Below are 24,827 nucleotides of genomic sequence, written 5' to 3' on the forward strand. Positions count from 1 at the left end.
GATTCCTTCCACTCTGGACGTGCCAGAGAAGACCCCACGCTGGCTGGCAACTGCCCTGGGGTGCAAGCAGCTCCCAGGAATCCTCACTCCCCCCAGGAAGAGTGGCTCCCACTGGGAAGGCTCACCTGCCTTGGGAAGCCTTGCCTAAGGAAGGGGGCTTCCCTTCTGTTTGCAGGATCTCTCATACAGAGGGAGACAGGGGCAGAGGGAAGGGACACACCTGCCCCTTCCATTTTCCAAGGAAATACCGGCCTCAACAGCCCTGGCTGATGCGATATCCTTCCGTGGCAGCAAGTTTATTTATTTATTAAACTATTGTTGTTTAAAAATAACAGCCGGCAGTTCCCGCAGAAATCAACCATGCTGGCCTCCCTCGGGAACTTTCCCTCAGGAACTTTCCCCCTAACGAGGGCTCCCACGCCCAAATTCATCAGCTCCCACACACTTGCTAGAGAGAGGAGGATAATGTTTCTGATGCACAGCGAGGAATGTCCGGGGCTCTGGCAGCAGATCTGTCATTGGCAGCAGCATCGCTGGCAGCTCCCCAGAACCCCAACTGGCTCACCCCACTCCTGGCAGCAGGTCCCAGGGATGACCTGGGAAAGGGCAGACAACTGTCCTGGTGTGAAACCAGCCCAGCCCATTGCAGAGAAGTGTTGCTGGCCCTTGCTGACCAGACCAAGAGTTCACGTGGCAGGCTGAGCCCAGGGACCGGTGCTTCCCTGTGAATCATCACCCAGCTCTGAGAGCCGGGAATGCCTCTGCAGGAGCAGAGAGGCCTCTGGGGCAGAGCAGACCCGTCCATCTGGTCTGGCTGCCTCTGACACCAGCCTCTGTCGGATGCTTCAAAGGGCTCATTCCTCACTGTGGAGCATCTCAAATAACCTCCCTGCAGCCATCCTTTCTCCCAGGCTTCCATCTCTTGGTGTCCTTATTAAATATATGTGTCATTGCTGTGTGCCTTTACTGTCCAGACTCTGCCAAAGAAAACCTCTTACCCCCTGTCATAACACTTCCAAACTTCCCCAAAGATTCCCCTGGGTGAGCCAAAGCTGAGGTGCTGCCGGTTCCCACCGCAGGTCAGTGGCAGGAACAGTGCACAGGCCCCAGGGAACACCTTGGCCAAGCACTACACTGCCCCCCAGACCCCCAAGTCCCGGGGACAAGGGGTCCTGCACACCCCCCACTGCTGCACAGAGGACACCAAGCAAGAGGGGACCACTCGACACGTATCAACGCTCAGCCAAGAACCACGAGGCTCAAGCAAAAGCAGAACCTCAACATCCTGTTGCCTGCAGCTGCCGTGAGCAGAGCACAGCCCACTTCCCTGCTCCGAAGTGGCACAGCTGATTTCTGCAGATGAGTTTTACGTAAGGAGATCTTCAGCGAGAGCCGTGCTGCAGCCTGACCTCCTCCTCCTCCTCCTGCTCCTCCTTCCCACCTCCTGCTGATCCCAAGGACCAGCCTGAGTGACAGTGCAGCCACGCTCTGAACCAGCTGATGGGTTCTGCCAGGGACCTCCCAGGGAGAAGAGCAACACGACTGCAGCAGGAGCAGCAGCAGGGCTGGCACAGCAGCAGGAATGAGCCGCCTCTGCTGCAGAGGGGAAGGAGCTGTGGCAGGCGAAGGGCAAAGCACAGGCTGACTCCTGCAGCCCCCCACTTGTTGGACGAGGGAACTGGGGCACAGGAGCAGAGGAAATCAGCAGGATCTGTCCCTGTGCAGGCTGCACACGTGCGGTGTGCCCAGTGAGGAGCCCCTGCTCCCACCCACCACCTGGGGGAAGGAGCGTGGCCGCAGGAACAGGATCAGCAAGACTGCACCGTGCCAGCTGCAGGAAGATATCAGAGCAGTGCAGGAGCAAAGCCTGCTTCCACTTGCTGTTCCTGATGAGCAGTTAAGAAAATGCCTCGAGTGGCATTTTCCAGCTTGGCACCTGACCCAGCCTGGCAGCACCGCTGGCTGCAAACCACCACCAAGGAGATAACCTGACTTTGTCAGTCACACTGAGGGTTCTGCCTGCCAAATGCCGCTTGGCACAGTCAGCAAACACATCTCTGCAGAGCGGGGAGGATGCTGACCTGTTCAAAAACACCTGCCAGCAGCTGCCATCCACACAGAGAGGTGCAGCCTGCACAGGCAGCAGCTGGACGGGCTGTCCTTGGCACCACTGTCACCTCCCTCACTGCTGTCACAGGACTTCACTGTGCCAAGCCCTGCACACACACAGTGGCTCAGGGACAGGCAATGTGCAGCCCGTGGATGCCTCTGGCAGCAGCAGCAGCACTGAATGACCTAGAAACCACCCACGGCTCACACAGTGCCTGGGCTTTCTGGGAGGGGCAGAGCAGCAACCCCTGCCACACAGAGGACAGGTGAAGCCCCAAGATTTTGGAGCTGGAAGAGCTCTGGCATCACAGAGCCTGCAAAAACATGCAAAACCTTGCTCGGCTGCTCGTGCTGATCCTTGCAAGAAGCCAGTTGCATCCAGGGGTAATAGCTCTGCACCCAGACGGACCTTCCCTGCTTTTATATTGGGGTGAACTTCCTCCTGGCCGTCTGGCAGCAGTGCTGCTGCCTGGCCTCACATCCTAGAAACACAGCATGTCCAGTTCCTCCCACTGTCACCACACCTTGGTCCCCGGGGAGGGCGTGGGGTGTAACGCTGTGGAACAGGTATCACACAGCCACACCTGTGGCATTGGGAGCTGCAGTGCCCCAGGCCAGAGGAAGGCATGCACCTGGAGCTTCCATTCTTGGCCCTTTCATAAAGCAGGAGATCTATTTCTGGCTGTGGAGCTTTTCTAGGCACAGCACAGCAGCCAGTGCTGCCATTTCTAGCTGAGAAACAGATCTTTTGTGGGTTTTCTTTCCTTTTCTCAGCTCTGCCTCTCTGCTCCTCCACAGCAGGGCCTTTCACTTCCCCATGGGGACCAGGGTCAGGCTCCCTGCAGCCAACCCTGGGACAGAGCACGGGGACAGCAGGGGATGGAAGGGACAGCTCAGAGATCAGCACATGGATAAAATGTGAATCCACATTACACTGCTGTGTAAATCACCCTCACAGTTTGTCATCAGCACTTTATCCACACAGCATTTGTCTCCTCCAGGCAAAAAGGTCCGAGGTGTTCCAGCAGAATTTTTCTGTTACTGTGTTTTATCCCACCCTACTCTATCGATCAGGGATCAGCATCCCCTGGATGCGTCAGCATCTGGAGCATCCCGGAGCATCCCGGCGTATCCCTTGGGTTTGACAGCCCCCCGGAGCATCCCTGGGGTGCAGCAGCATCCCGGGACACTCCCGGGAGCCCGGCGGGCTCGGGCGGGCGCTGCTCTCGCTAGAGGGCTCTCCAGGATGAGTTTCCAGAGGCTGCCGAGCTCTCCGGCCCCGGGAACGGGGGGCTGGGGCTTCGCGGCTGCCCGCGGGCTGGCAGCGCCCCGCAGCCCAGGAGAGGAGGGGTCTCCGCAGCCCGACCCCTCGCCCCGTCCCCGGGGGAACACGGGAGATGCGTGGGCACCCTCCGGAGGGATCACGGGGGATGCTGCACGGGAGGCAGCTGAGCAGAGCCCTGGGGCTGAGCCAATGCCCACGGAGCAGCCTGGAGGATCAAGGAATCCCAGAATGGTTTGGGTAGGAAGGGACCGTAAAGACCGTCTGGTCCAACCCCCTGCCACGGGCAGGGACCTTTACACTAGACCAGGCTGCTCAGAGGCACGTTCCCACCAGGTGAGGAAGCCACTGCTGAGGGACGAGTCAGGACCGTGGGAGGCCAAATCCACGACAGAAAAGTTCCCACGTTCCTTTTGCTTCTCCTGACCTTGACAGGGCCGCAGCCTGGACACTCCTGGACACAGCCTGGACTGAGCAGCACAACACCAAATGCCCTGGAAGCCAAGGCAGACAAAACCGACCTCCTCTCTGCTCTGGCTCTGCCACCTGCTCACAGGGCGCAGCAGGAACCGGGCTGTCACCCACTGCGGCAGCGCCCTGCCCTGGAGCTCCAGAGCAATGCCCAGCGCGGGACAGCGCTGCCGAGCTCCCCCGGGACCCTTCCCAGCCCGGGATGTGACAGTTCCCATCGCTGCGCATTCCATCAGAATAGCTCTACAGAAATAGCAGCAAAGGACACAACTGTCACACACGAGCCCGGGCACCAGCAGCCAGCCGCGGGCTCCAGCTGCCTTTCCCCACCGAACTGCCAGCAAATGGATAAATACAGACATTTGTGGCTGCACTGGAAGGGGGTGATGGGATAATGAGCACTCTGCTATTCCAGCATTTTAAAAACGCCAACCACAGCTTAATCTCACTGATGTGCTCGTGTGGGTGCGATCTCATTTCAATAGGAACAGGCTCCAGCTACGTGATTTCCAGCCCCATTTCCACACTGATGCCGGATGAACACAAGCATCTGCCTTCATTGTGAGGCTTATTGACTCCCCCTTCGATTCCTTTGCTCTCTTTGCTAAAAACATCCATGTCATGCAGCAGGAATGCTCTTATCAGGTGTTTGTCAGGCCTTAGATCCCTGATTTTACCCTGGACTCAGTGATTCTGAGAAATGCAGGCAGCGCCTCAGCCCATAACATGGGGTGCCAGCAGGGGTGGGAGCAGCTGAGGAGTGAGGACAGCAGCCAGCACAGGAAGAGGGGCCAGGGAGATGACAAAGGGTGGGAGAAACAAAACAAAGTTTGCTCAAGGTGGAGCAAACAGGTGGGAAGGAGAAACAGCTGAGTCCAATGGGGCAGAAAGGAGCAGCTCCAGCACACACAGGGAACACTGGGATGGTTTTTCCACTGGGAAACACCTCTAATGTCTATATAAGAGACAACTGCAGGGAAATAAAGGCAGAACCAAGCAGGTACAAGGGCAGAACACACTTGTTTTCCTTGTCTGAGCCCGGTGTTTGCAAACAGCCTCACAGGGTACACCCCTTAAAGGAAATATTTCTGTTCCCAGAAGTGTTTTCGTTGATTTCCAGATAAGATGTTTATGCTTTTCGTTTTGATCCCAGCTAGTGCCTCCCCTTCAGTTCCCAGTGCTGGAGCAGCTGGTGGGGGGCAGTTCACCCAGCCCGGCCCTGGTTCTCCCTGGCCTCTGGACCCCAAACCAGGTCCCACCTCACCCTGGCCTCTGGACCCCAAACCAGCTCCCACCTCACCCTGGCCCCCACCCCGCACCCCGAGACCGGGGGGACAGCGGCACCCCAACTTCCCTCCTGAGCTGAGCTGCAGCTGGGAGCTCTGGTCTGCTGGGACCAGGGATGGGGGGTTTGGGCCCCCTTGGGTGGGGAGCTGAGTGTGGCTGGAGGACGAGAGGGAAGGGGAAAGGGGAAAGTTAACGCGCAGATCAAGGACTTCACGCTCTGGTTTCCCACCTCCACCGCAGCGAGCCCGGAGCAGCTCCACTCGTGGGGGGGACCCAGACCCGGCCCGGCCCGCGGCCCCCCACCCCCGCCCGCACTCACCGGCGCGGCGGGGCCCGGGGGTCCCGGGGGTCCCGTCGCTACCGGGGGGTCCCGGCCTCTGGGCCGCCCCATGGCCGGGCTCGCTGCGCCGCTCCGCCGGTCCGGCGCGTCCCCTCGCGCGCGGGAGGGAGGGAGAGAGGGAGGGAAGGGATGGAGGAAGGGACGGGCTCGTGCCCGAGCTGGGCAGCGGCCGGCCCCGGGGGGGCTCTGGTGTCCGGTGGCCCCGCTCCCACCTCTCCAGGAAGCCCTCTCCCGGGGGCAGGACCCGCAGCCCCTGCGCAGATGCGGGGCCCGGGCGGGGGCTGGCCCGGAAGGCCGGCCTGTCCTTGTGACATTGGGAACCAGAAATCCACGGAATCGCTTGGCTTGGAAAAGCCCCCTGAGTGCGATCTCAAGGCAGCACTGCCAAGGCCACCCCGACCCACGTCCCCAAGTACCACATCTACACGTCTGTAAAATCCCTCCAAGGATGGTGAATTCACCACTGCCCTAGGCAGCCTGTGCCAGGGCTGGACAACCCTTTCCATGAAGAAATTTTCCCTAATATCCGGTCAACACCTCCTCACCCATTATCAGCCACCGGCCCAGCCTCTCCTGCTGGGTGTTCAATGACAAACTGGGGTCTGAGCCCCTTATCCAGGGCACCTGATCTCAGTCGAGAAGCCCCGATAAAGCACGGGTATAATTACTCCCCTGAAAACAGCCTCTTCCCAAATTGTGCCTTGCAGGGGCAGCCAAACAGCCAAAGTCAGGCAGCAGCCAGACCCCTTCATGGAGGGAAGATTTAACGCAGCACTTTAAAAGCTCAGAGGTGACCTCGCTCAGGAAACGTCCTGGTTGGAGTTATTTTAATTAAAGTGCCTGAGAACGTATCCATTTCTGACACCATTTGGGGCTTTTTACTTCTGAGAAACTGAAAACCGGAATATTAATCTCTTTTTTTTTTTTTCCTGTCATTCAGGGTGTTCTGGCTGGGGTTGCAGTATTTTTTGGCAAGAAAAGTGTTGGTGTCCTTGAAAGCTTTCACCTTCCTAAAAAAACAAAAATAAACACACAAAAAAACAACCGAACTTTCCTTGGATGAAAAAATGTCCTGGCAGGCTCACCTGCCCTTCCGCCTGTGACCGTGCCCAGCGTGCCCACAGCCACAAACACCCCTGGGGACCTCCCCTCTGTGTGCATGGGGGCTTCCACAACAGCCCTGACCCCTGCAGAGCCCCCGGAATGCCCCTGGGAGGAGGGAGCGTTACCTCTGCTGCCGGAGTGCCAGGACAGAACTCGCAGGCTGTGTCGGTCACCGCGGTGGGACACCATGGCCGAGTCAGGTGACAGCCCTGTGGGACACGGCGTGGGGCCCTGCCTGCTGCATGTGGCTGGATAATCCCTGGCAGGCATGCAGGCAGGAGCTGGGCAGCACCTTGCACTCACCACGCAGCCCGGGCACTGCCAGCCCTGCAGGAGGTGCTGGCACCTGCCTGCACCTCTGGAAACACCCTGGGATGCTGCAGCCTCCTGGCACTGCACCACGGCCACAGGGGTGAAGCAAAACCTAGCTGAAAACGGCTCTGAGCATAGCACATGGAGAGGTCTGCCCCAAATCCTCCCCAGAGCCTGGCAGCTCCCACTGGGTCCTGCTCTGTGCCCTCCTCTTTCCCTGCTGGGGAATAGGCCATGCTGGAGAGGAGTGCTGGAGCCAGGAGCCCCAAGCACTGAGGGATTGTGGCAGCAGGTGAAAGAGGTGAGGAGATGATTTTTGGATTCCCAGGCCCAAGATGCAGAGCTCGGAGTGGGCTTTGGACTGCTCTGACTTCCTGAATGTGTTATAAAGGCCAAACACCACAGACATGATGTGCTGTGTCTTGTGTTGCTGCCCATCTCCTCCACCTTGCAGCCAAGGACAAGCCCTGCCTCTGCACATCCCTGCCTGTGGAATGGGACAGGAGTGAGCTCTGGGCACGACTGTGTGGTCCCTGTGCAGTGTCTCTCTCTGGACAGAGTGTGCCCCGGGGCCAGGCTCTGGCACAGGCAGCCTTCCCAGGGCCCTTTTGTTCCTGTACCTTTGGTTTCAAAGGAATTTCCTGCAGCCATTTCCCAGTGGTGCATTTTGAAACACTGCCCTTCCCTACTGGGCAAAGCTGGGAGACACACAGCACAGCTCCGTGTGCTGGATGGGGTCTGCCAGGCACCTGCCTGCACTCAAGGCTTGGATGCTGCATCCAGGCTTCAGCCACTTGTCCCAGAAATCGGCTTCCACGAGCTAAGGATCGCTACCAAGCGGCAGGAATTCAGCATTTCCTAAGAAGTCCATCCTATCGGAGCAGGCATCTGAACTGAAGGGGTGAACCTGACCAGGAGCCAAGGCTCCAGGACATGCACACGTTGGAAAGCAGCGCTGAAAACTCTGGGCAGGGCCCACGGACGCAGTGGGTGACGTGCCAAGGCTGTGTCTCCGTGCTTGGCGACTTTGGTCACAGCCCCCCACTCGTGAGCTGTAAACACACACAGACCACCGGCAAACCGCCTGCTTTCCCGGCAGACGCTGGAGGGAAAGCCAGGAGGGGAAGGTACCAAAATTAAATGACAATTATGTAGCACCCCAGCAGAGAAAACCAGTTTCCAAACCCAAGAACCCTGAGGGCACATGGTGACGTCCCTCACCACGCTCCCCAGAGTTCCCTCAGCCTGACAAACTGGCAAAAACCTGATGAAGCTTTTCCCGGCCCCTCGGGACAAGGGGGAGGGTCAATGTCACTGTCTGGGAGCCACAACCTCAGCCCCGGAGTAGTGACAGGTCCTGTTCAGACCCCCGGCAGCCCCAGTGCAGCCCCCAGTCCCACTCCGGGGTCTGGAGTGAGCACGGTTTCACTTCCCAGCTGTGCCAAGTGCCACAAGACCGTGAATAGCCACACGAGGAGCACCAGAGCCAGCCAGCGGGGTGACCACAGCCTGGGAGGGGGCAGATGGCAATAATTACCCTTATGCTAATTCCATGGAAATTTCCATGTGCTTGGAAAAGAGGCAGTCAAGCCCTTCTGCTGCTCGGGGCAGAGGTTCGCTCTTGTTTCCGGGGACTGTGACTAAGAGCCAGGTCTGTCACATGGAGGGTGTTTAAATGCCTCCTTGGAGCCTCCCATCTAAACACCACCAGATCCAAATCTACCTGGAACACCTCCCCTCTGCCCACCTGCGCTGGCAGGGCAGCAGCACAGCGCCTCGGAGGGAGGACACTGTGCCCAGGCCATTCTCTGTCCGTGCTTGCTCAGAGCTCTGATGGCATCTCCCGTTCCCGGGGGTCCCGAGGGAGGGCGGGCGGTGTGGAGCTGTGTGCCAGCACACATCATCGTGTCTGGCCCTGGCAGCTCCTCCTTAGCAACCCAAACAGAGCCACACCAGGGGCCTGGCGGCAGATCCCATCCCGCCGGCGCGAGGGGCCTGGCGCAGAGCCCGGCGTGCCCACGCGGCCCAGCCACCCGCCTGGCAGGTGCCAGCGCCCTGCTCTGCCTGGGAAAGCACCATGACATCGAACTCTCTGGCAGGGCAAAGAGGTTGTGCTATTCAAAGGTGTCTTCCAGGGTCTGCCATCGCTGGTGGAGCTGGGGACCAGCTCTGCCCTGGGCAGCCGAGGAGCCCTCGGTCCCTGCTCTCCTCCTCCCTCCAGCCGGGTGCAGGCAAGCGCTGGGCGAGCTCCAGCCCTCAGCTCCCTTCTCCTTCCTACCTTTACAGCCGCAGACTTCAACCGGGCTCAGTCACCCTCTGCTACCTGTCCCGGGGCTCCTTCGAAAGCCGCCTGCGTGAGCAGCCGCCTGGAAAGGAGCAGGGAGGAAGGAAGGGGATGGACGGGGTGGGGAGGGCCAGGAGGCGGCGGGTGTCTGTGCACCCTGCAGCCCGGGGGGAAGGAAGGAGGATGTTTTGTAATATTTGGCGAGCGCTTCCACGGGCAGAGGGAGGAAGGCGGCGGGGACGCGGCACTGCGAGAACCATCCCCGCTGCCGGCCCGGGACCGGCACCTCCAGGGTGAAGGGCTGGATCTCACGCCCGCTCCTGCAGGGGCCCCACTGGTGTCATGCCGTAAAAATGTGCTCTTGACTGGAATTTGGCAGCCTGGCCCCTGATGGGGAGGGAACCTCTCCGCTTACAGAGGGAGCGGGAGCTGCGGCCCCGGGGCTGCGGGGAGAGGTGGTGGAGAGCTGTTCCTGAGCTCTGCAAGGCCGACGGAGGAGGGCTGGGAGCTTGGAGGTGCCCGTGGATTGGTGCCCAGGGATGCTTTCCCCCAGCTGCCTCGTGGAGACAGCTCCTGAGAGGGGCTGGGCAGGGGGTGGCAGTGCCCAGAGCGCAGGGTACCAGCCCTGGGGCAGCGGTGGGAGAGCAGAACGTTCAGCTGGGGACACATTTTGGAGCAGAGGGGCCGTTTCGCTCTGGAGGTGCGAAGGTTTTGCTCTGGCTCCGCCCCAGCGGGGTGTTCTCGCAGCCGGGGCGCTGGGGCGTTGCTCTGCTGAGCATCTCCGCACCCCGCAGCTTCTCCTCCCCCTCAGCTCCCGCTCCCCCTCTGGGGAGGCCCCCCGCCGCCCCCTTTCCCCGGAGCCCCGCGCTCACACCGCCTCCTCCATTTGCCCCAAGCCCAAGTGCAAGCGCGGTCCTGAGCAGGACTCAGCCCACGCCGACCGCGGGAATCGGCCTCCCAGCTCGCTCAGTTAAACCCCTCCGGCCTCACCCAGAGGGTTTGTGCCAGAGGTGCCATCCTGGCGTGAAGCTGATGAGGCGTGGGCTGGCAGCGACCCCGGCCCCGGCCCCCCCAGCCGCGGCCGCTCCCTGCAGAGGGAGCGCCAGGAGCGGGAATGAGCGGCGGCTCCGCGCAGCCATTTCGTCCTCGGGAAGCGTCGGGCGGGGGGGTTGCTTTCCAAAGGGAAGAGAAAACTCTGCCCACACGGGGAGCTTCCCCTCACAAACAAATTGTGCCATCTGTTCCCGAAGACCTTCATCTTGCTGGGGTGGCTGTCATGTCCCACCTGTACCAGCACCCACACTCAGCCAGGCTGGGCTCTGTGTGCTGCCAGCCCTGCACACAGCCCGTGCCACTCCCCTGGATCTCGTGTTCTCCCCAGGGTTTGGGGCAGGAGAGCGTTCCCGGCCGCTGGAGCCCCGGAGGTCGCTGCAGCAGTGGGCAGCAGTGCTCGCCTGCTCATCTCATTGCTGGCCCGGGTCCAGCCTCCAACTCCCAGCTCCCAACTGGCTCTTTCTTTTCAGCTGAAACTTCCTGTTGGTTCTCATTTTCATTCTTTACCTCTTCAGCAGTGCAGAAAATTGGCACTTAATGTGCCCTGCGAGGCTGCGTGGTGGCAGCTTAATTGACCCTGGTTGCATCACCCTGCCCACAGCTCGGTCAGCGAGCTCAGCCTTGAGCCACGTTTCTTTCCTGTCCCCTCTTTGCTTTCCTGCCCTTTTCAGGGGTGCTGCTGGTGCTCAGCTCCAGGTGAGGGTCCTGGAGGAGCAGGGGGTGTCCAGACTGCCCAGTGAGCTGCAAGGGTCCCTCCTGGCTATGCACCCAAGGAAATCTGGCTTCCTGCAGCTCTCCATCCTCCTTTCCACTCCCATCCTGTGCCTCCCCCAGCTGCTCAGCACGTTGCTCCAAACCCTGCACATCCCAGCATCCCACCTTTGACACGGTGTGTGGCAGGACTATGCTGCAGCTCTGGGAGCTTCCCCAAGTGTTGCAGTCAGAAACCTGAGCCACCAGTTGCAGCCCTGACCTTGCTGGTTGTTTTCCGAGAGCTGGTTCCGAGCATCTGGCCTTGCGTGGAGGGATCACAGGGTGCATCAGTCCAAACCACAGCAGCGAGGACCAAGTGGTACACTGGTAAAAAAAAGCTTATAATAAAACCAGACTTGTAGCAGTCACCCAAACATAGTCTCAGCTTAGCTCCAATTCCCTTATTGCATCATTTGGGGCAGAGATTGCTGCAGGAGTACCTGAAATAATTGATATTCAGTGCATCATAAAACTCCACGTGTGGTTGACGATCCAGGCAGGACTGCATTACGGCAGATGTCTAGCAGGGGAATAAGATTTTCCAGGTGAATGAAGGAAATGCATATAACTCTTGTTTTGGGATATTCCTGAGCGCTGCTGAGGAGAAGTGGCTGCTCATTGCTCCTCTGTTGTGTGAGAGCAGGAGAGTGTTGCCACCCGGGCTGTGCCCAGCTGCTGCTCCTGCACGGAGCTGGCAGAACCCTCCTCACCCCGCCAGGCTCTGGGGGACATCAGGGTCACACCAGCAGGAGCAGGTCCCAGCAGATGTCCCCGCAGGTCCCAGTGGAATTCCCTGGGCTTGGGCGGCCAGTCTGACGCTGTGCACCCGGGATGCTCTATTAAGGAGGAGGGTTTCCTCCTGTTGAATATCTCACCACTCAATTTGCGTTGGACCATGGAGTCCTTCCAACACTTGGGACACAATGAGTTAGTATCTGCTGCTCTGCAGTTTGTATCCCGGCGGAGAGCCCGGCCAGCTGGGAGCACGCTGGGACCAGGCTCCGGGACAAAGAACAATGGGAAGGCACGGGCGAGGGGCGGCGGGGGCAGGATCCAGCCTTGGTGACAGCGCTGCATCTGGGGCTGCTCCCAGCTCTCTGATTCTCCACCGAGAGAGGATCACAGCTTCCAGACCCTCCTTTTAACTCTGCAGCTTGTCCCCTCGCTCCCCTTCGCTGCGCTTTCTGGCGGTGGGCTCTGCGTGCCAAATGGGATGCTGGGGAAGGCGCTGCTGCCTGGATGGGCTCCAGATGCAACGCAGCTAATCCATTTTTATAGCCGGGAGCAGGTGTCTCCTGCATCACAAGCAGCTCGTTTAAAGACCACTCTGTTCATTTGGCTGCAAGCACTGGAGGGGTCCAAAGGCATGAGCCACCACTCAGTGCCCTCCAGCTCCAGAAACACACTCTGGGTGCCCTGTGGGGCCATGGTCCTGCTGCATCACCCCAGTCTCACCCACGGGAGCAGGGAGGGCTCCAGGTGCCTGTTGGCACCTCCAGCCAGGGACACAGGACCAGAGCCATGCCTGCACCTCGCTCCTGGGCTTCTGAGATGCAGCGACCAGTCCTGGGGGTGTGCAGCCCCCCTGGAGCTTTATGGTCTCACCTGCATGTTCATAAAATGTACTTTCCCCCAGTTCCTGTGCCTGTGCTCACCTTCACTGCACAAACAAGGATATGCCCATACATCCGGAGGCTGTGAGCTCTGGGAAGAGCCAGTACCTGTGGGGAGGAAAAGACAAATATCTGCTGTGGGAGCCGGAGATAGGAAAGGCCAAAGGGTTTGTTTTCCATTCCCAGACCACAGCGAGTGGAGCCCGGTCAAGAAACCCCATCCAAACCCACAGCTCCTGAGGCTGCTCTGGGCAAACAACGCCTCACAGGGGCCCTCTGTCCCTGCCCATCCCATTCCCGCTCAGGAAGGGAGAAGGGACTGACCTGCTGCTGCTCTGGGGAGCCTCGGCCGTGCCATGGCACAACCAACATGCAGCCCCAGCGCCCGCTGAGGTGACAACCCTGTCTCCAAAAAGGGGCTGCAGCCGCAGATCCTCCAGCTTTGCTGAAGGCAGCAGGTCCTGGGGAGCTTGAGGAGACCCCAGGAAAGGGTCCATGGCCGTGCAGGGCCCTGGCCAAGGAGCTTCGTTGCAGCAGCTCCTGACACGCCTGGATGTGCTGGCCCTGCTGAGACAAAGAGCCATTGCTGGATTCAGCTGCCCTGGGTATTTTTTTCCCTCTTCGATGAATCACCTGCTAAAAATATTATAAATTGAGTCGCTGGCCAGACCTTTCACTTCTCTGGAAGCAAAAATATTTATTTTACTCAGGCCGTGCCTGTGTTTTAGCAGAACTTTATGATCAATTTTGGAGGAATGTGCCATGCTGTATATTCAAATTACAACTTTTTTTGGCTCGCAGTGTAAATTTAAAATGTCTTGTTTGAGACACAACTGTCAAGCTGCCAGAAAAATGCGGTTTCAGCTGTTTTTCTTCCCCAAAGCACCAGTTTTGCCCAGTTGATGGTTATTGTCAACCCAGGTGTGTGCCTGTCCCAGGGGCTGGCGAGCGAGGGGTGCAGGCTGGGCTGGCTTAGACTGGGGGCTTCCACTTCCATGGGAAAAGCAGCACTTAATTCCCAGCATCACCACAAAATCGGGTCACAGGGAGCTCTGGAGCTGGGACAGCTCTGTCCCCATTGCACAGGGCAGCATTTTTGGGAACTGGAGTGGGACCTCTCCCTGCACAGGCTCCAGACTGGTGCAGACCTGATCATCAGACGGGCGCCAGTGCGATGAGATCCTCGAGGAGGGGATCATCACAGAACCCCCGGAGGCAAAGGAGCTTTGTCCTGGGAGCACCTTCCTCCTCCTCCCAAGGCTTGCAGGCGAGTCTCAGCACGGTGCCGGGGTGCTGGAGCCGGGGTCGGTGCCAGCAGCCACCGAGATCCCCACGGGGGTCCTGCAGTGCCAGCTCCTGTTGCTCTTGCTCCCGTGCCAGGCACACCTTCCCCATAAACTCTCATTTGAATTTAGGAAGGAAACGAGAGAAATTTCTTTTTCTTGCTCCGGGGCAGAGAGAATAATGGGATCTTTATTCCCCAGTAATTAGGTTGATTTTTGCGTGGGTTTAATTTACACTCCCTTCCAGCCTTCCCTGCAAAGCGGGAATGTGGCTGTGGGTGGTGGGCAGGGAGTGCAGGCACTGCTGGGCACCAGGACCAGGCTCCTCCAGGGCACTGCTGAGTGCAGGAGCTGAGGGCCCCAGTGCCAGCAGCTGGGGTCCTCTCCATGCCAGCATCCCAAAGCCCTGGGTGGGAGCTCTCCCCAGCACTTCTCTGAGGTCTGCCAGTCCCCTCTGGTGCTGCCACTGCAGCCTCGGCCCGGCCAACAAAGATGGGCAAACACATCCACGTCCTTCCCTGCGCCTGCCCGGGGGCTTTCTCTGGCAAAGGCATTCCAAAGCCATGCTGGATCTCACCCCTCCAGCCCTGCACGAGGAGCAGCTCCCCCGGGAGTGGGACAGGAGAAGGAGCAGAGCCCCAGGAGCAGCATCTGGTCCCGCGGCGGTTCCGCCTGTGCCGGATGTCGCGGCCACGTCTCGGTGTGAGGGCAGCACGTGTGGGACACGCTCAGCCTGCCTGGCACGGCCTCGCAGAAGCAGCTGGGCTGGGCTGAAGGGGCACTGGTGGCACTGAGGCTCCCGGGATCCGTGGGTGCAGCGCAGCAGCTCCTGCCTCCGGGGCGGGGAAGGGATCAGGGCACAGGAGAGGAGCATCCGCAGCCCAATGCTGGTAGAACCAGGGCATGGCCCTGCCAGCCTGCAAAGGGAAGCAGCACACGGAGGTTTACACGCCCACACAAAGTCCCCCGCGAGCAGAGAGAGAGGGAAACAGTGTTCTGATCACAGATTTCAAGCGTGCAAACACGCCCAGCCGAAAGCTGCTGCTGAGGGGGACAGCCCCGAGCAGGTGCTGGGGGACGTGGGGAGTCCCACACAACCTCCTGGCCCTCCCTCCCTGCGGGGCAGATGGTGGAGGGGAGGAAAGCCAAGGCAAGCCAAACCAAGCCCAAATGAGAACCTGCTGTGTTTGCTCAGCGCTCATGGGCCGCAGAGGGGGAGCAGCACCCGCTGCACCCAAAACCAGACCCATCACTGAGGATGCAAAACCCACAGCAACAACTGCTGAGCCCTTTCTTTCTCTCATCCTGCCTAAGCGGATGACAAGAATCCAGACACCTTAAAATCCACCATCTTGTTACACAAGTCACAATATTACACATAATTTCAATATCAGGAGTGAGTTTTCCTTGGAAATGGTGAAAAAAAGCAGCAGCATAAATTAAAGTTACAGCCCTTTGTTTTCATTTCCCACTAGCTGTCTTTTTTCCACTCCCCTCCCGTATATTTGATCTGTTCTAGGCTGAGGAAATGTTACCCACAGCTCTACAACAACAAATTTACGGTGCCTGCTTAGTCACTGGGGGATTTCTTGGATTTTATGTTTTCTGAAAAAACAGAACCACATCGGCTTGGTCAGTGTGTGGCTGACAAATCCAAACTAAGGCTCGCTAATATTTTATATTTGTGGTTGAAGGTGAAATTCCACTCATAACTTTTTGACAGTGCAGTGGCCTTTCAAAAACACACAGGGCTCTGAGCACCCTGGCAAAGCTGAAGATGTCCCTCCTCGTGGCAGGGGGTTGGACTAAATGACCCTTGAAGGTCCTTTCCAGCCCAAACCACCCCGTGATTCCATGGATTCTCGTTCAGGGCTGCTCCACGTCCTCGCACAAGTGTGGGTCAGATGCAGAAGAAGAGCCCGTCCTGCAGAACAGGCTCAGGAAGTTTCTGTCCTCAGCTGAAACCCCTTTGGTGTGGGAGAGCCTGGAACTTATTACAAATCACTTAAGTAACTTTGGCTCACTCGAGATGATTAAATTGGCTTCCCTGGCTATTCCAGAGGCTTGAAACCACCGGCAGCTCCCAGGCTCGCCGTGCGAAATTAATTAAAGCAGATGATAACTTGGCAAGGACAAAGAAAGAAAGTCTCACAGAGAGGAACAGACCCAGCGCGGGGGCGTTGGCCAGAGCACGTGCCTGGGGGTGCTGGGAGGTGTTTTGGACACACCCTCACACGGGGGTGGACCTCAGCTCACACGTAACACCACCTTCAGTGCTTTGCCAAATCTGGGCAGAAAAATAAACGTGGAAGTTCAGTGCAGGATCACAGTGTAAAGGCAGGGACCCCTCAGTTTCCATAGGAAGCAGAATTAATAGCTTGGCAGAAAGGGTGCGTTTCCATTTTTGTACAAGAATTTCTTCCTCCTCCTGCAGAAAAAAAAGGGCTTGTAAGAAGCAGGGATTCAGATAGTTCTCCAGAACAGGGCAGTGGCTCTGAGGCATCCCACAGGGTGCCTGCAGGACTTCCAGGTTTCCAACACAACCCAAGTGGACCAGCACATCGCTCCTCTGTTCCTTGGAAGCACCAGTGAGGGGACTCAGCACCAGCAGGGACAGGGAGTGCTGAGGCTGCTCAGGGCCTTGCTGCTCCTCGAGATCCTGGGAGGACAGGCTGGCACTGGGCATCTTCCTCCTGGACCACGAGCCACAGAAGGGGAGACAGGCTGTGGGATCTCCTCACATCCTCAGCTCAGCCCATGGAGGTCCCTTAAGGCCCCTGTGTGGAGGGGAGGGGGCTCTGTGCTGCATGTGCCATGCATTAGGCAACAACCCTGGCAGCAGGACAGGACTGAGCCTGAGCCCGACCTTCCCCCCCCTCCCCTTCCCCAGTGCTATCCGAAACCACAGCCTCGACTGGCTGCAGTTCTCATCCATCTGCAAAAAGCACGTTAAGGAGGGAGAGAAAGGTTGGCAGCTGACCACGAACCAACTCCCCAGAGAGGTCCTTACCTGACTCCAACCAGATGCTGTTTATCAGCCCGAGCATTCACTACATGCCCGATGTGATGGAGACAGAAAAAAAATACAAGAAATGCTTGTTATGCTCGGGGCTTCAGGGGGTTTTCATCCTCAGGCCGGATATACAAGTTCCAGGACAGGAATATGCATCCCTGGAGTCCTGGGCTGAATCTGGAATTCATATACTCTGTAAATGTACTTTATTTAATACAGGAATCAAGAAAGGGTTTGGAATTATTGCACTGGAGAGCTTGATTGCGTAGTTACAGCTTGGAATTAAGGAATAGCTGAGGATCTGTGGGACAGCATGTCAGCCCCACAGAAAGGGCAGGACGGTGTGTTCTGGCTGCACAGTTCAGCCCCTGTTCTCCAGCCACTGCCCTGACGTGTGTTGAAGCCTGAGGGAAGGCTCCAGAGGGGCCTGCCCGTGTCCCATCACAGATCTCCCTTTGGGTTAAGCCAGCAGAACCCCTCGGAGCAGGGAAGAGGCACTGGGGTGGCAGCTCAGGGTCCCAGAGCCCAGGGAAGCCTCTCAGGGCAGTGCAAGAGCCAGGGCCGGGCTGGGAGGTGGGAAGGATGTGCTGCCAAAGCCAGGGCAGCAGGAACGTGGAACATGGTAGCAATCCAGCCCGAGTGAAGACAGATGTGTTCACTGGGAAAACCAGGACAGGGCTCTGACAGATGCCTGTATCCACGTGCAGGCACATATCTGTTCAGAGAGACATACACGAGCCTTTCCTGTATCCCTGCGTGGCTTTAGGGATCGAGCTGACAGGTTTCTGCTGACCAACACGCTTTATCTGACAACTGCAAGGTCTTGCAGGAGCATCTGTCCCCTGGAAGTGGCCTTGTGTGTCCCACTGGCAGCTCCAGAGGGTGTGGTGCCAGCAGCTGGGGCTGGCAGTGTCACAGGGCTCCGGGCACAGTGCAGGGCTCTGCCCGTGGACATCTCAGGTGCTTTGGAGAACATCCCGGTTCCTCTGGCTGAAGGAATTTAGGCAGAGGCCACTGGAAAAAGTGATGTGTTCTCTATGCCTGTGTGCCACTGGCAGCCGAGGGGCAGAGGGTTAATTACTGTTAATCACTGTGTCCTGGTGCCAACAGTCACACAAAACCAAGGGAACAGGTTTCTGTGGGTCCCTGACATGTGAGGGGAGTGCCTGCCCTTCCAGCCCAGCTCCAGGGGGCTCCTGCCACCAGCACACCCATTGTTCCTCACCACCTGCTGGGAAATCACCTCAAACAACCTGCAGATCGTCCTTTCCTGGTGCAAGACCCAGAAAGCCACGTGCTGCTCCTGCCAGCGCCTCAGAAGATGTGTGTGACACACCCTTGTGTGCATCACAGGGATGGCAGCACCAAACCCTCCTGTGCCATCCACAGGCACACGTGCCTCAGTCACAGCCGTGTTCCAGAGCACCAGCAGCACCAGTCACAGTCCCCCAGTTCCTCCAGTTCACCACAGTCACACCTCACTGCAGGACATGCAGCTCCTGAGCATCTCCCACAAATGGCTGAGCTGGCACAGAAAACCTTCCTGCACAGCTACCAGAGCCATCACAGATTCCTCACCTGGGATCTCCTCCCGGGGCTGATTCCTTGCAATCTGAAGTGCTGGGAGCTGGTCCTGCTCTTCAGGAAGCAATATTCTGTCTTCCCTGCAGGCAGCATCCCTAAATAACTGTGACAGCATTTCTTTCTTCCACTCACTGGGATCACATCAATTCCTTATAGTCCCTCCTCACCTTCCCACATCCCCACCTAGCAGAGAGAAAAACAAAGAGGAGATGAAATAAATGTGCAAAGCCCCCCTCCAGCTCTCAGAGCCTTGAGCTGGGCTGTTACAGTTACTGAGAGCTTTTATAGCCCAGAGGGACCTGATTGCTAATTAACTAGCCAATTAATTAGCATCATTCAAAAGCTAATCTGGTCACTCCCTATATATGCATTCCTAAGTATGAGATGGATTTTGCCCTGTGCCAAGACTAGAGAAGAACTGCCAACACTGGAGTGCTTGTACTGGTATCTGGAGCAGCCCCAGAGCTGGGGTGTGCCCTGGGGGCTCTTTCCCCCCAGAAGACTCTCCCTGGGTGCTCATGCAGAGCTGTAGGTGTTGTGGGGAGGGAGGGCACCCTGGGTGCCCCTCTTTTGCAGGGAAGGACCATTTGTCCACTCAGCCCCAGCCCCTGCTCCAGGACCCTTGGGGATTATGAGCAAAAGGCATTTTTTTGGAAGGGCTGTGCCATGGAATTTGGTACAGGGATAGCACCACATCCCAGGAAATGCCCTGGTCAGCTGATGGGCAGAGATAACCAGTTGGGAAGGTGCTGGGAAAGCGGGTGAAGAACATTTTGCTGCTTGTTGGTGATTCCCGCTCCCCCAGCCACGGCATAAATCATGTTGGCTTCAGAACCTGCTGGCAAAACATAAAGCAGTCTCCATGCTCCAGCCACCACAAGGGTATTAATCAGGCTAAAAATATAAAAACAACACGAAAAACACCATCTACGGGGTGTGCGGCATCAGACACTCGCTCCGGGAGCTCGGCCAAGTGCTCATATCTCCGCTCTCATAAATACACCGCCAGGAAAACCCATTATCTCTGCAGTGCTCTCCCAGCAGTGAGATCCCAGAGCAAAACAGGCCGTGGCACCTGCTGCATTCTAATGATCCTTCCCCATCACCTATGGGGACACTGAGAGATTTAAATAACTGCCCTGCGGTGCCCTGACCTTCCCACCACAGCTCTGGGAAAGCCGGCGTTGGCAGCGCTGGGAGCAGCAGTGCCAAGCAGTGCATTAACACAAATCCTCCCCTTTCAGAGCCTTAGGAGCTGACCATGCACTCTGTGCTGCCCAGCACCCCTGCTGCACAGGCAGCACTGCCAGGGGAGCACCAGGCACTGGGACATGGGAGCGTGGCCTGACCCAGAGTGACAGACACACCCTGGTCAAAAACACAAAGGCTTCGTCGCACTGAAGCCCGAAGAACAGACTTGATGTAGAAAACATGCCCTTTGCATTGCTCTCCCTTCCCCATAAAGCCATAAACCCCTTTCAAATGCTCCATCTCCCTAACTCTTGGATGTCATTAAACTCTTTATTAATTTACTCCAAATGTCTTTGCTCATATTCCAGCACGGCTAACCCCATCAAAAGAGACAGCACAGTGCTTAGGCAGCACTTCTGCTCTTCAAAGCCTGTTACCGAGATTAATTGCTTCTCTCGAGTCCTCTGTGAAGGAGGAACATGGGGATAATTGTTATGAGTGCTGGGTGAGGGGAGAAGTGGGGTCTGAGGTAAAAGTGGGGTTCCAAGGTGTCACAGCACCAGCCAGAGTGGGTGGGCTGTGCAGGCTGCAGGGGAGACCCCCGGGCTGGCGTCTGGGCTCCGTCTCGGATGGATATTCCTGCAGCTTCTCAGGGAGAGGCAAAGCCCAGGTGGACAGTGTGGTGCCACTGCAGAGCCAAGCCCCGAGCTCCTGGCACCCACCACCTCCGAACATCTTCCCTTGGATGAGTGCTGAGCGTGTCCTCAGGCTCCCCTGCTGCTGCCTGCCAAGAGCCTCCACAGGCAGAGCTCCCTCCTCCATCCCGATTTATCCCATGATGTCACCAATCCCAGTCCATCCTGACATCACCAGTGACATCACGAGTCCTTCCCCACGTCCCTGGTGAGCAGCGGGGCTGGGTGGGAAGGACACCACGGTACCAACCAGACCCTGCCCCACGACACACCTCGAGGTCCTGCTTTCCACAGGGCTAAGGAGGGGTCAGCAGACCTGGGGCACCCACTTGCAGGCTGCAGAGCCCCCCCAGAATGTTTCGTTGTCAGCCCCGGGGTCTGCACAAGCCGCGGCTCCCCCTGGCACCCCCGGCGCGGAGGATCCTGCGGGAAGCGCCGTGAGCCCGGCTGGGCTGCGCTGCAGGAGCGCCGGTGCCCGCGCGCCGGGGCCAGATGTGTGCCTTTCTGAGGCTGACACGGCACATCTGGGCCGGGGTTTGGTTTCCATCGCGGAGTTCACCACATCCCCCGCAGCCGGCTGGAGGCGAGGAGCCGCACATCTGGAAGCAATCGCGGCTGTCACGCTTCAAGGAGATACTGCACCGCAGAGAGGAGAACCCGATCCCTCGCCCCAGCAGCCTCCTCCCGCCCTCAGCCCCAGCAGACGAGCAGAGCACCAGCATCCACGCCATGAGCCAGATCCTGGCCGGGTGCTGAGCCCCTCCCAGGAAGGGCAGTGCCCAGCACCAGCATGTTATTGGGAAGAGGGATGAGGTTGATCCCACGGTGAGGGGCTTACCCAGGCTAGAGACACCCCCAGCTCTGTGCCAGAGCAGAGGGGATCCTGGATGGGGCAGCTCCAGAGGGACCTGGTTCTCTGCTATGGAGACAGGCTGGGAGTTGGGATTGTTCATCCTGGAGAAGGTTCCAGGAAGATCTTAGATCCCCTTCCAGTACCACAGGTGTCCCAGGGAAGCTGTGACTGCCCCATCCCTGAAAGTGTTCAAGGCCAGGTTGGACAGGGCTTGGAGCAGCCTGGTCTAGTGGAAGGTGTCCCTGCCCATGGAACGAGATGGGCTTTAAGGTTCCTCCCTGCCCAAACCATTCCTGGATTCTGTGATGTCCCCACTGTGACCGGGCACCTCCGTGAGCCCAGCACGCCTGTGCACCCTCACTGTGTCTGTAAACTCTCTGCCAACCCAGCAAAGCCTGTGCCACTGTGGGTTCCTCCACACCGACCCCCTGGTGCCTTTCTGTGTAATGAAGTGTCCCATGTTTTCCATGGCTCGGGAGCGCCGTCACCATGGAGCGTTTCTGGCAGGAAAGGAGCCCTTGTTCCTTTATGATATGGAATAGTTTCAGCATTAGTTGTTTCTAAATCATTCTGGTTTATGAGCAACCTGACAATTCGGCCAAGACAGGAGGCCTGGGTCTGCACCAGGCACTAATAAAACCTTGAGAAGAGCCGTAAGCCCATGCTGGCAGCTGGGGGGGGAGGAAGGGGGGCACCTCTGCTCCTGCCTCCTCCAATGCAGGCAGCAGCAGCAGTGCTTCTCTCTGCAGGAGGGGATAACCATCCCAGACCACTCCCGGCAGCACTGAGCTCCTCCCCATCCCACTCTCACCTCATCCAGCTCCCAGAGCACCCCTGGCTACCATCCTGTAGGAGGAGGAAAAGTAGGCAGGGGCTTCCACAAAGTGCCCAATTGAGCCTCTAAATGGCATCCAGCCCTGCTGCCCTGGCAGCTCTGGGCTGGTGAGGGTCCAGCCCATGGTCCCAGCCCAGCCCTCAGGTGCCCCTGCAGCACCATCTGCAGCAGGGATGGACCATCCTGCCACTGGGACCCTGCCAATCTGGAGTGGGAGGGTTTGAGAGGGGAAGATATATGGACATGACACATAGGAATACCAAGTGGAAACCATGAAGTAATGATGAAGGGATTAAAATAGAGAATCTATTTTTGGAAGGCCTGGCACAGGATCTGACCCAGAAAGCCACCTGCAAACCCAGCCAGTGCCACTTCCCTGTGCTTAGACCCGGAGCTCTGCTCCAAAGGCTGAGGCACGCCTGCCCTGCTGCAGGTAAAGCCTTTGGAGGGGCCAGGAAGCACCTCTTGGAGCTGCCCCAGCCCCAGGGAGCACCCGGGGGGGTTTTCTGGCTGCAACACCCCAAGGGGATCCCGGGGAGAGCGAGGGTAGCTTGGAAAGGCTCGAGGGACATGAGGGCTGCGGAAACAGGCTCTGCACTGTTTGCACACTGGATCCTCTTACAGGCCAGGTCAATAAAAGAACTGAATTTAGACTTTTATGGCTGAAATAATTGCTGCTGGCATGCCAGGGGCTCGTTAGTGGGACAGCAGGTAAGGCTGTGACCGGGGCCTGCAGCCCCCCGAGCTGGGCAGCACTTGCTGCTCCTCCACTCCCCCCAGTATTTCTGAGAGGGAGGTTGGAGCCAGCAGCACAGGTGTGTGTGTCCTGGGCAAGTCATGGCCACTGGTCCCTCACCCGTGCAGCACCCAGCCTTCCTCTCACTTCTCCTCCTCCCTCCTCTGTTCTCCTGAAAACCTTCTTTGTCATGGAAAGTTCTGCAGCCAGCAGGGGTGGGGCTGGGGCCGGGCATGTGGGCACTGGGGATCCCTTGGCACAGGCCCTTCACACCCTGTTTCCTTCTCTCCCTGGTGCCCTGTACTCACACAGCAGTGACCGTGTCCTCCCTGCCAGCAGAGTGACAGGATTAATTAGAGGGTGAGGCCGCTGCCAACAGGGAGGACGGGGCTCAGGTGGCTGATTGAACTCAGGCTGCAAATCCAGCCAGAGAGTTTCTGCTTTATACTCCTTGCACACAACATCTGCTCCGTTAAGGCACGAGAGGTGCAAGGATGTAGGAACTCCAGGAAAGTCCCCGTGGCAGCCCTTCAGCTGCCTGGCACCCATCAGCCAAGGCATGTGCAAGGCAAGGTCAGAACTCCACATGGACATCATGGACACCCCTGGAAATTCCTCCTCCCCGATGGAAAGCCAGCAATGCACCCCCATAACCATCACCTCGTCCAGCAGCGCTGCTACGGGGGGGCTCTGCTTCTGCCCCTGCATCAAGGGCATGTTAAAACAACACAAGAGCTTGGCAGGACCCCCGTTCCACCCAAAATGGATGGGATGGCGTGTGGCAGAGTGTCTGCACCTCTGCTGTCCCTCCTGCCTGGTGAATGCAGCGCTCCCTGCAAACATTGCCGGGACTGCGAGGAGAGGAGCGGCACCGGCAAGGTCACTTCAGGGCTGGATCCCTCCTCTCCCTCCCCAAACATCTGTGCAGATGTTAACAGGCGTGGCAAGGCTCGATTTTCGATATGAAAGGCAAGGGGTTAGAGTTGAGCTCTTGGGTAAGCGACACCGAGAAAGTCAAAGTTTAATTGGCATTCCTGGCCGGGATGAAAGCCCGCGGCTGCCGGTGCCGGCACGGGCTGAGCGGGGCCATTGGTCACGGGCTGTAAAGGCCACACACAGGCGGCACTGGGGCAGGGCTCTCCTACCCAGGGGAACTTCGGCTCTCCCCCCTCAGCCTCTCCCTCCCCACATCCCTCGTGCAGGGGCAGCAGTGCTGGGGGCATCCCTGCCCACACGTGTTCCCCCCGCAGTCCTTGGTCCCCTTGGGCTTCAGAGTCTGATCAGTGCTGCCCCCAGCCTTGTCCTCACCTGCCCTGTGGGGCTGGATCCCTCTGTCTGCTGGACACCCTGCACCCCTTTTCCAGCCTTTTCCAGTCTGCAAAGGGCCCGGGGGGATGAGGCATCACCCCGAAACATCCGTGAGCAGAACAAAGAGCCGCCTCGCCCGAGGGGTTCTGCCTGCAGGGAAGGTCACGCGGGAACCACAGCAAGGAGCACGTTTGCCAGGCTTGCAAAACTGACTGAAAACAGCTATTCCACCGAACACAAGGTCTGGCAGATGCAAGTCAGTCATTTCACTTCTGATGTGAGTTGTTCACAGCGCCTATGTGGCGGGGAGGGAGCTCGGGTGATGGTTCCCATTAGTGCGGGAGCCCTCGGCTTGCTCCAAGCCCTTCCCACTTTAAATGCCTCACTGGGAAAATGGAGCCACTACCCTCAGCTACGGCCTCAATCCCTTTCAACTCCCGCGTTGCAGGGGAGCTCCAGGCCCCAAGAGAGCTGCTCCAGCTTGTTTTGGGCTCCTCAGAGGAATCAAAGCAAATGGAGAAACATTTTTCTTATTAAATCAATAGAGACATATGGGCTGCCGGGGGAGCACCAGAATCAGATTGGGGCAGCTTTTCCTTGTCCCACTGATCCAAGACTGCTCAAAGGACAGGGCTGGGGGTGGCAGGTCACAGAGTGGCTTTGCCTCGCTGAGGGATCAGTGGTGAAGGGCTGGGGCTGGGCTGGGGCAGCCCTCTGGGAC

The 24,827-nt window shown here is 58.2% G+C and overlaps 2 protein-coding genes across 2 annotated transcripts in view; one reads left to right on the forward strand and one right to left on the reverse strand.

Annotated features, from left to right (window-relative positions):
- Window positions 1-6,782, reverse strand: part of TACC1 (transforming acidic coiled-coil containing protein 1) — a 26,035-nt gene extending 19,253 nt beyond the window's left edge. The window contains exon 1 of the mRNA XM_029964981.1: window positions 6,719-6,782. Within this exon, the coding sequence (XP_029820841.1) occupies window positions 6,719-6,782 (64 nt within the window). The remainder of the gene's footprint in view (window positions 1-6,718) is intronic.
- FGFR1 (fibroblast growth factor receptor 1) overlaps window positions 6,781-24,827 on the forward strand; it is a 66,441-nt gene continuing 48,394 nt past the window's right edge. The window contains exon 1 of the mRNA XM_029964982.1: window positions 6,781-6,793. Coding sequence (XP_029820842.1) covers window positions 6,781-6,793 — 13 coding nt within the window. The remainder of the gene's footprint in view (window positions 6,794-24,827) is intronic.

This window comes from Manacus vitellinus, unplaced genomic scaffold (genome assembly GCF_001715985.3).
Source record: "Manacus vitellinus isolate BGI_N305 unplaced genomic scaffold, ASM171598v3 scaffold_87_pilon, whole genome shotgun sequence".
Classification (NCBI taxonomy): Eukaryota; Metazoa; Chordata; class Aves; order Passeriformes; family Pipridae; genus Manacus; species Manacus vitellinus.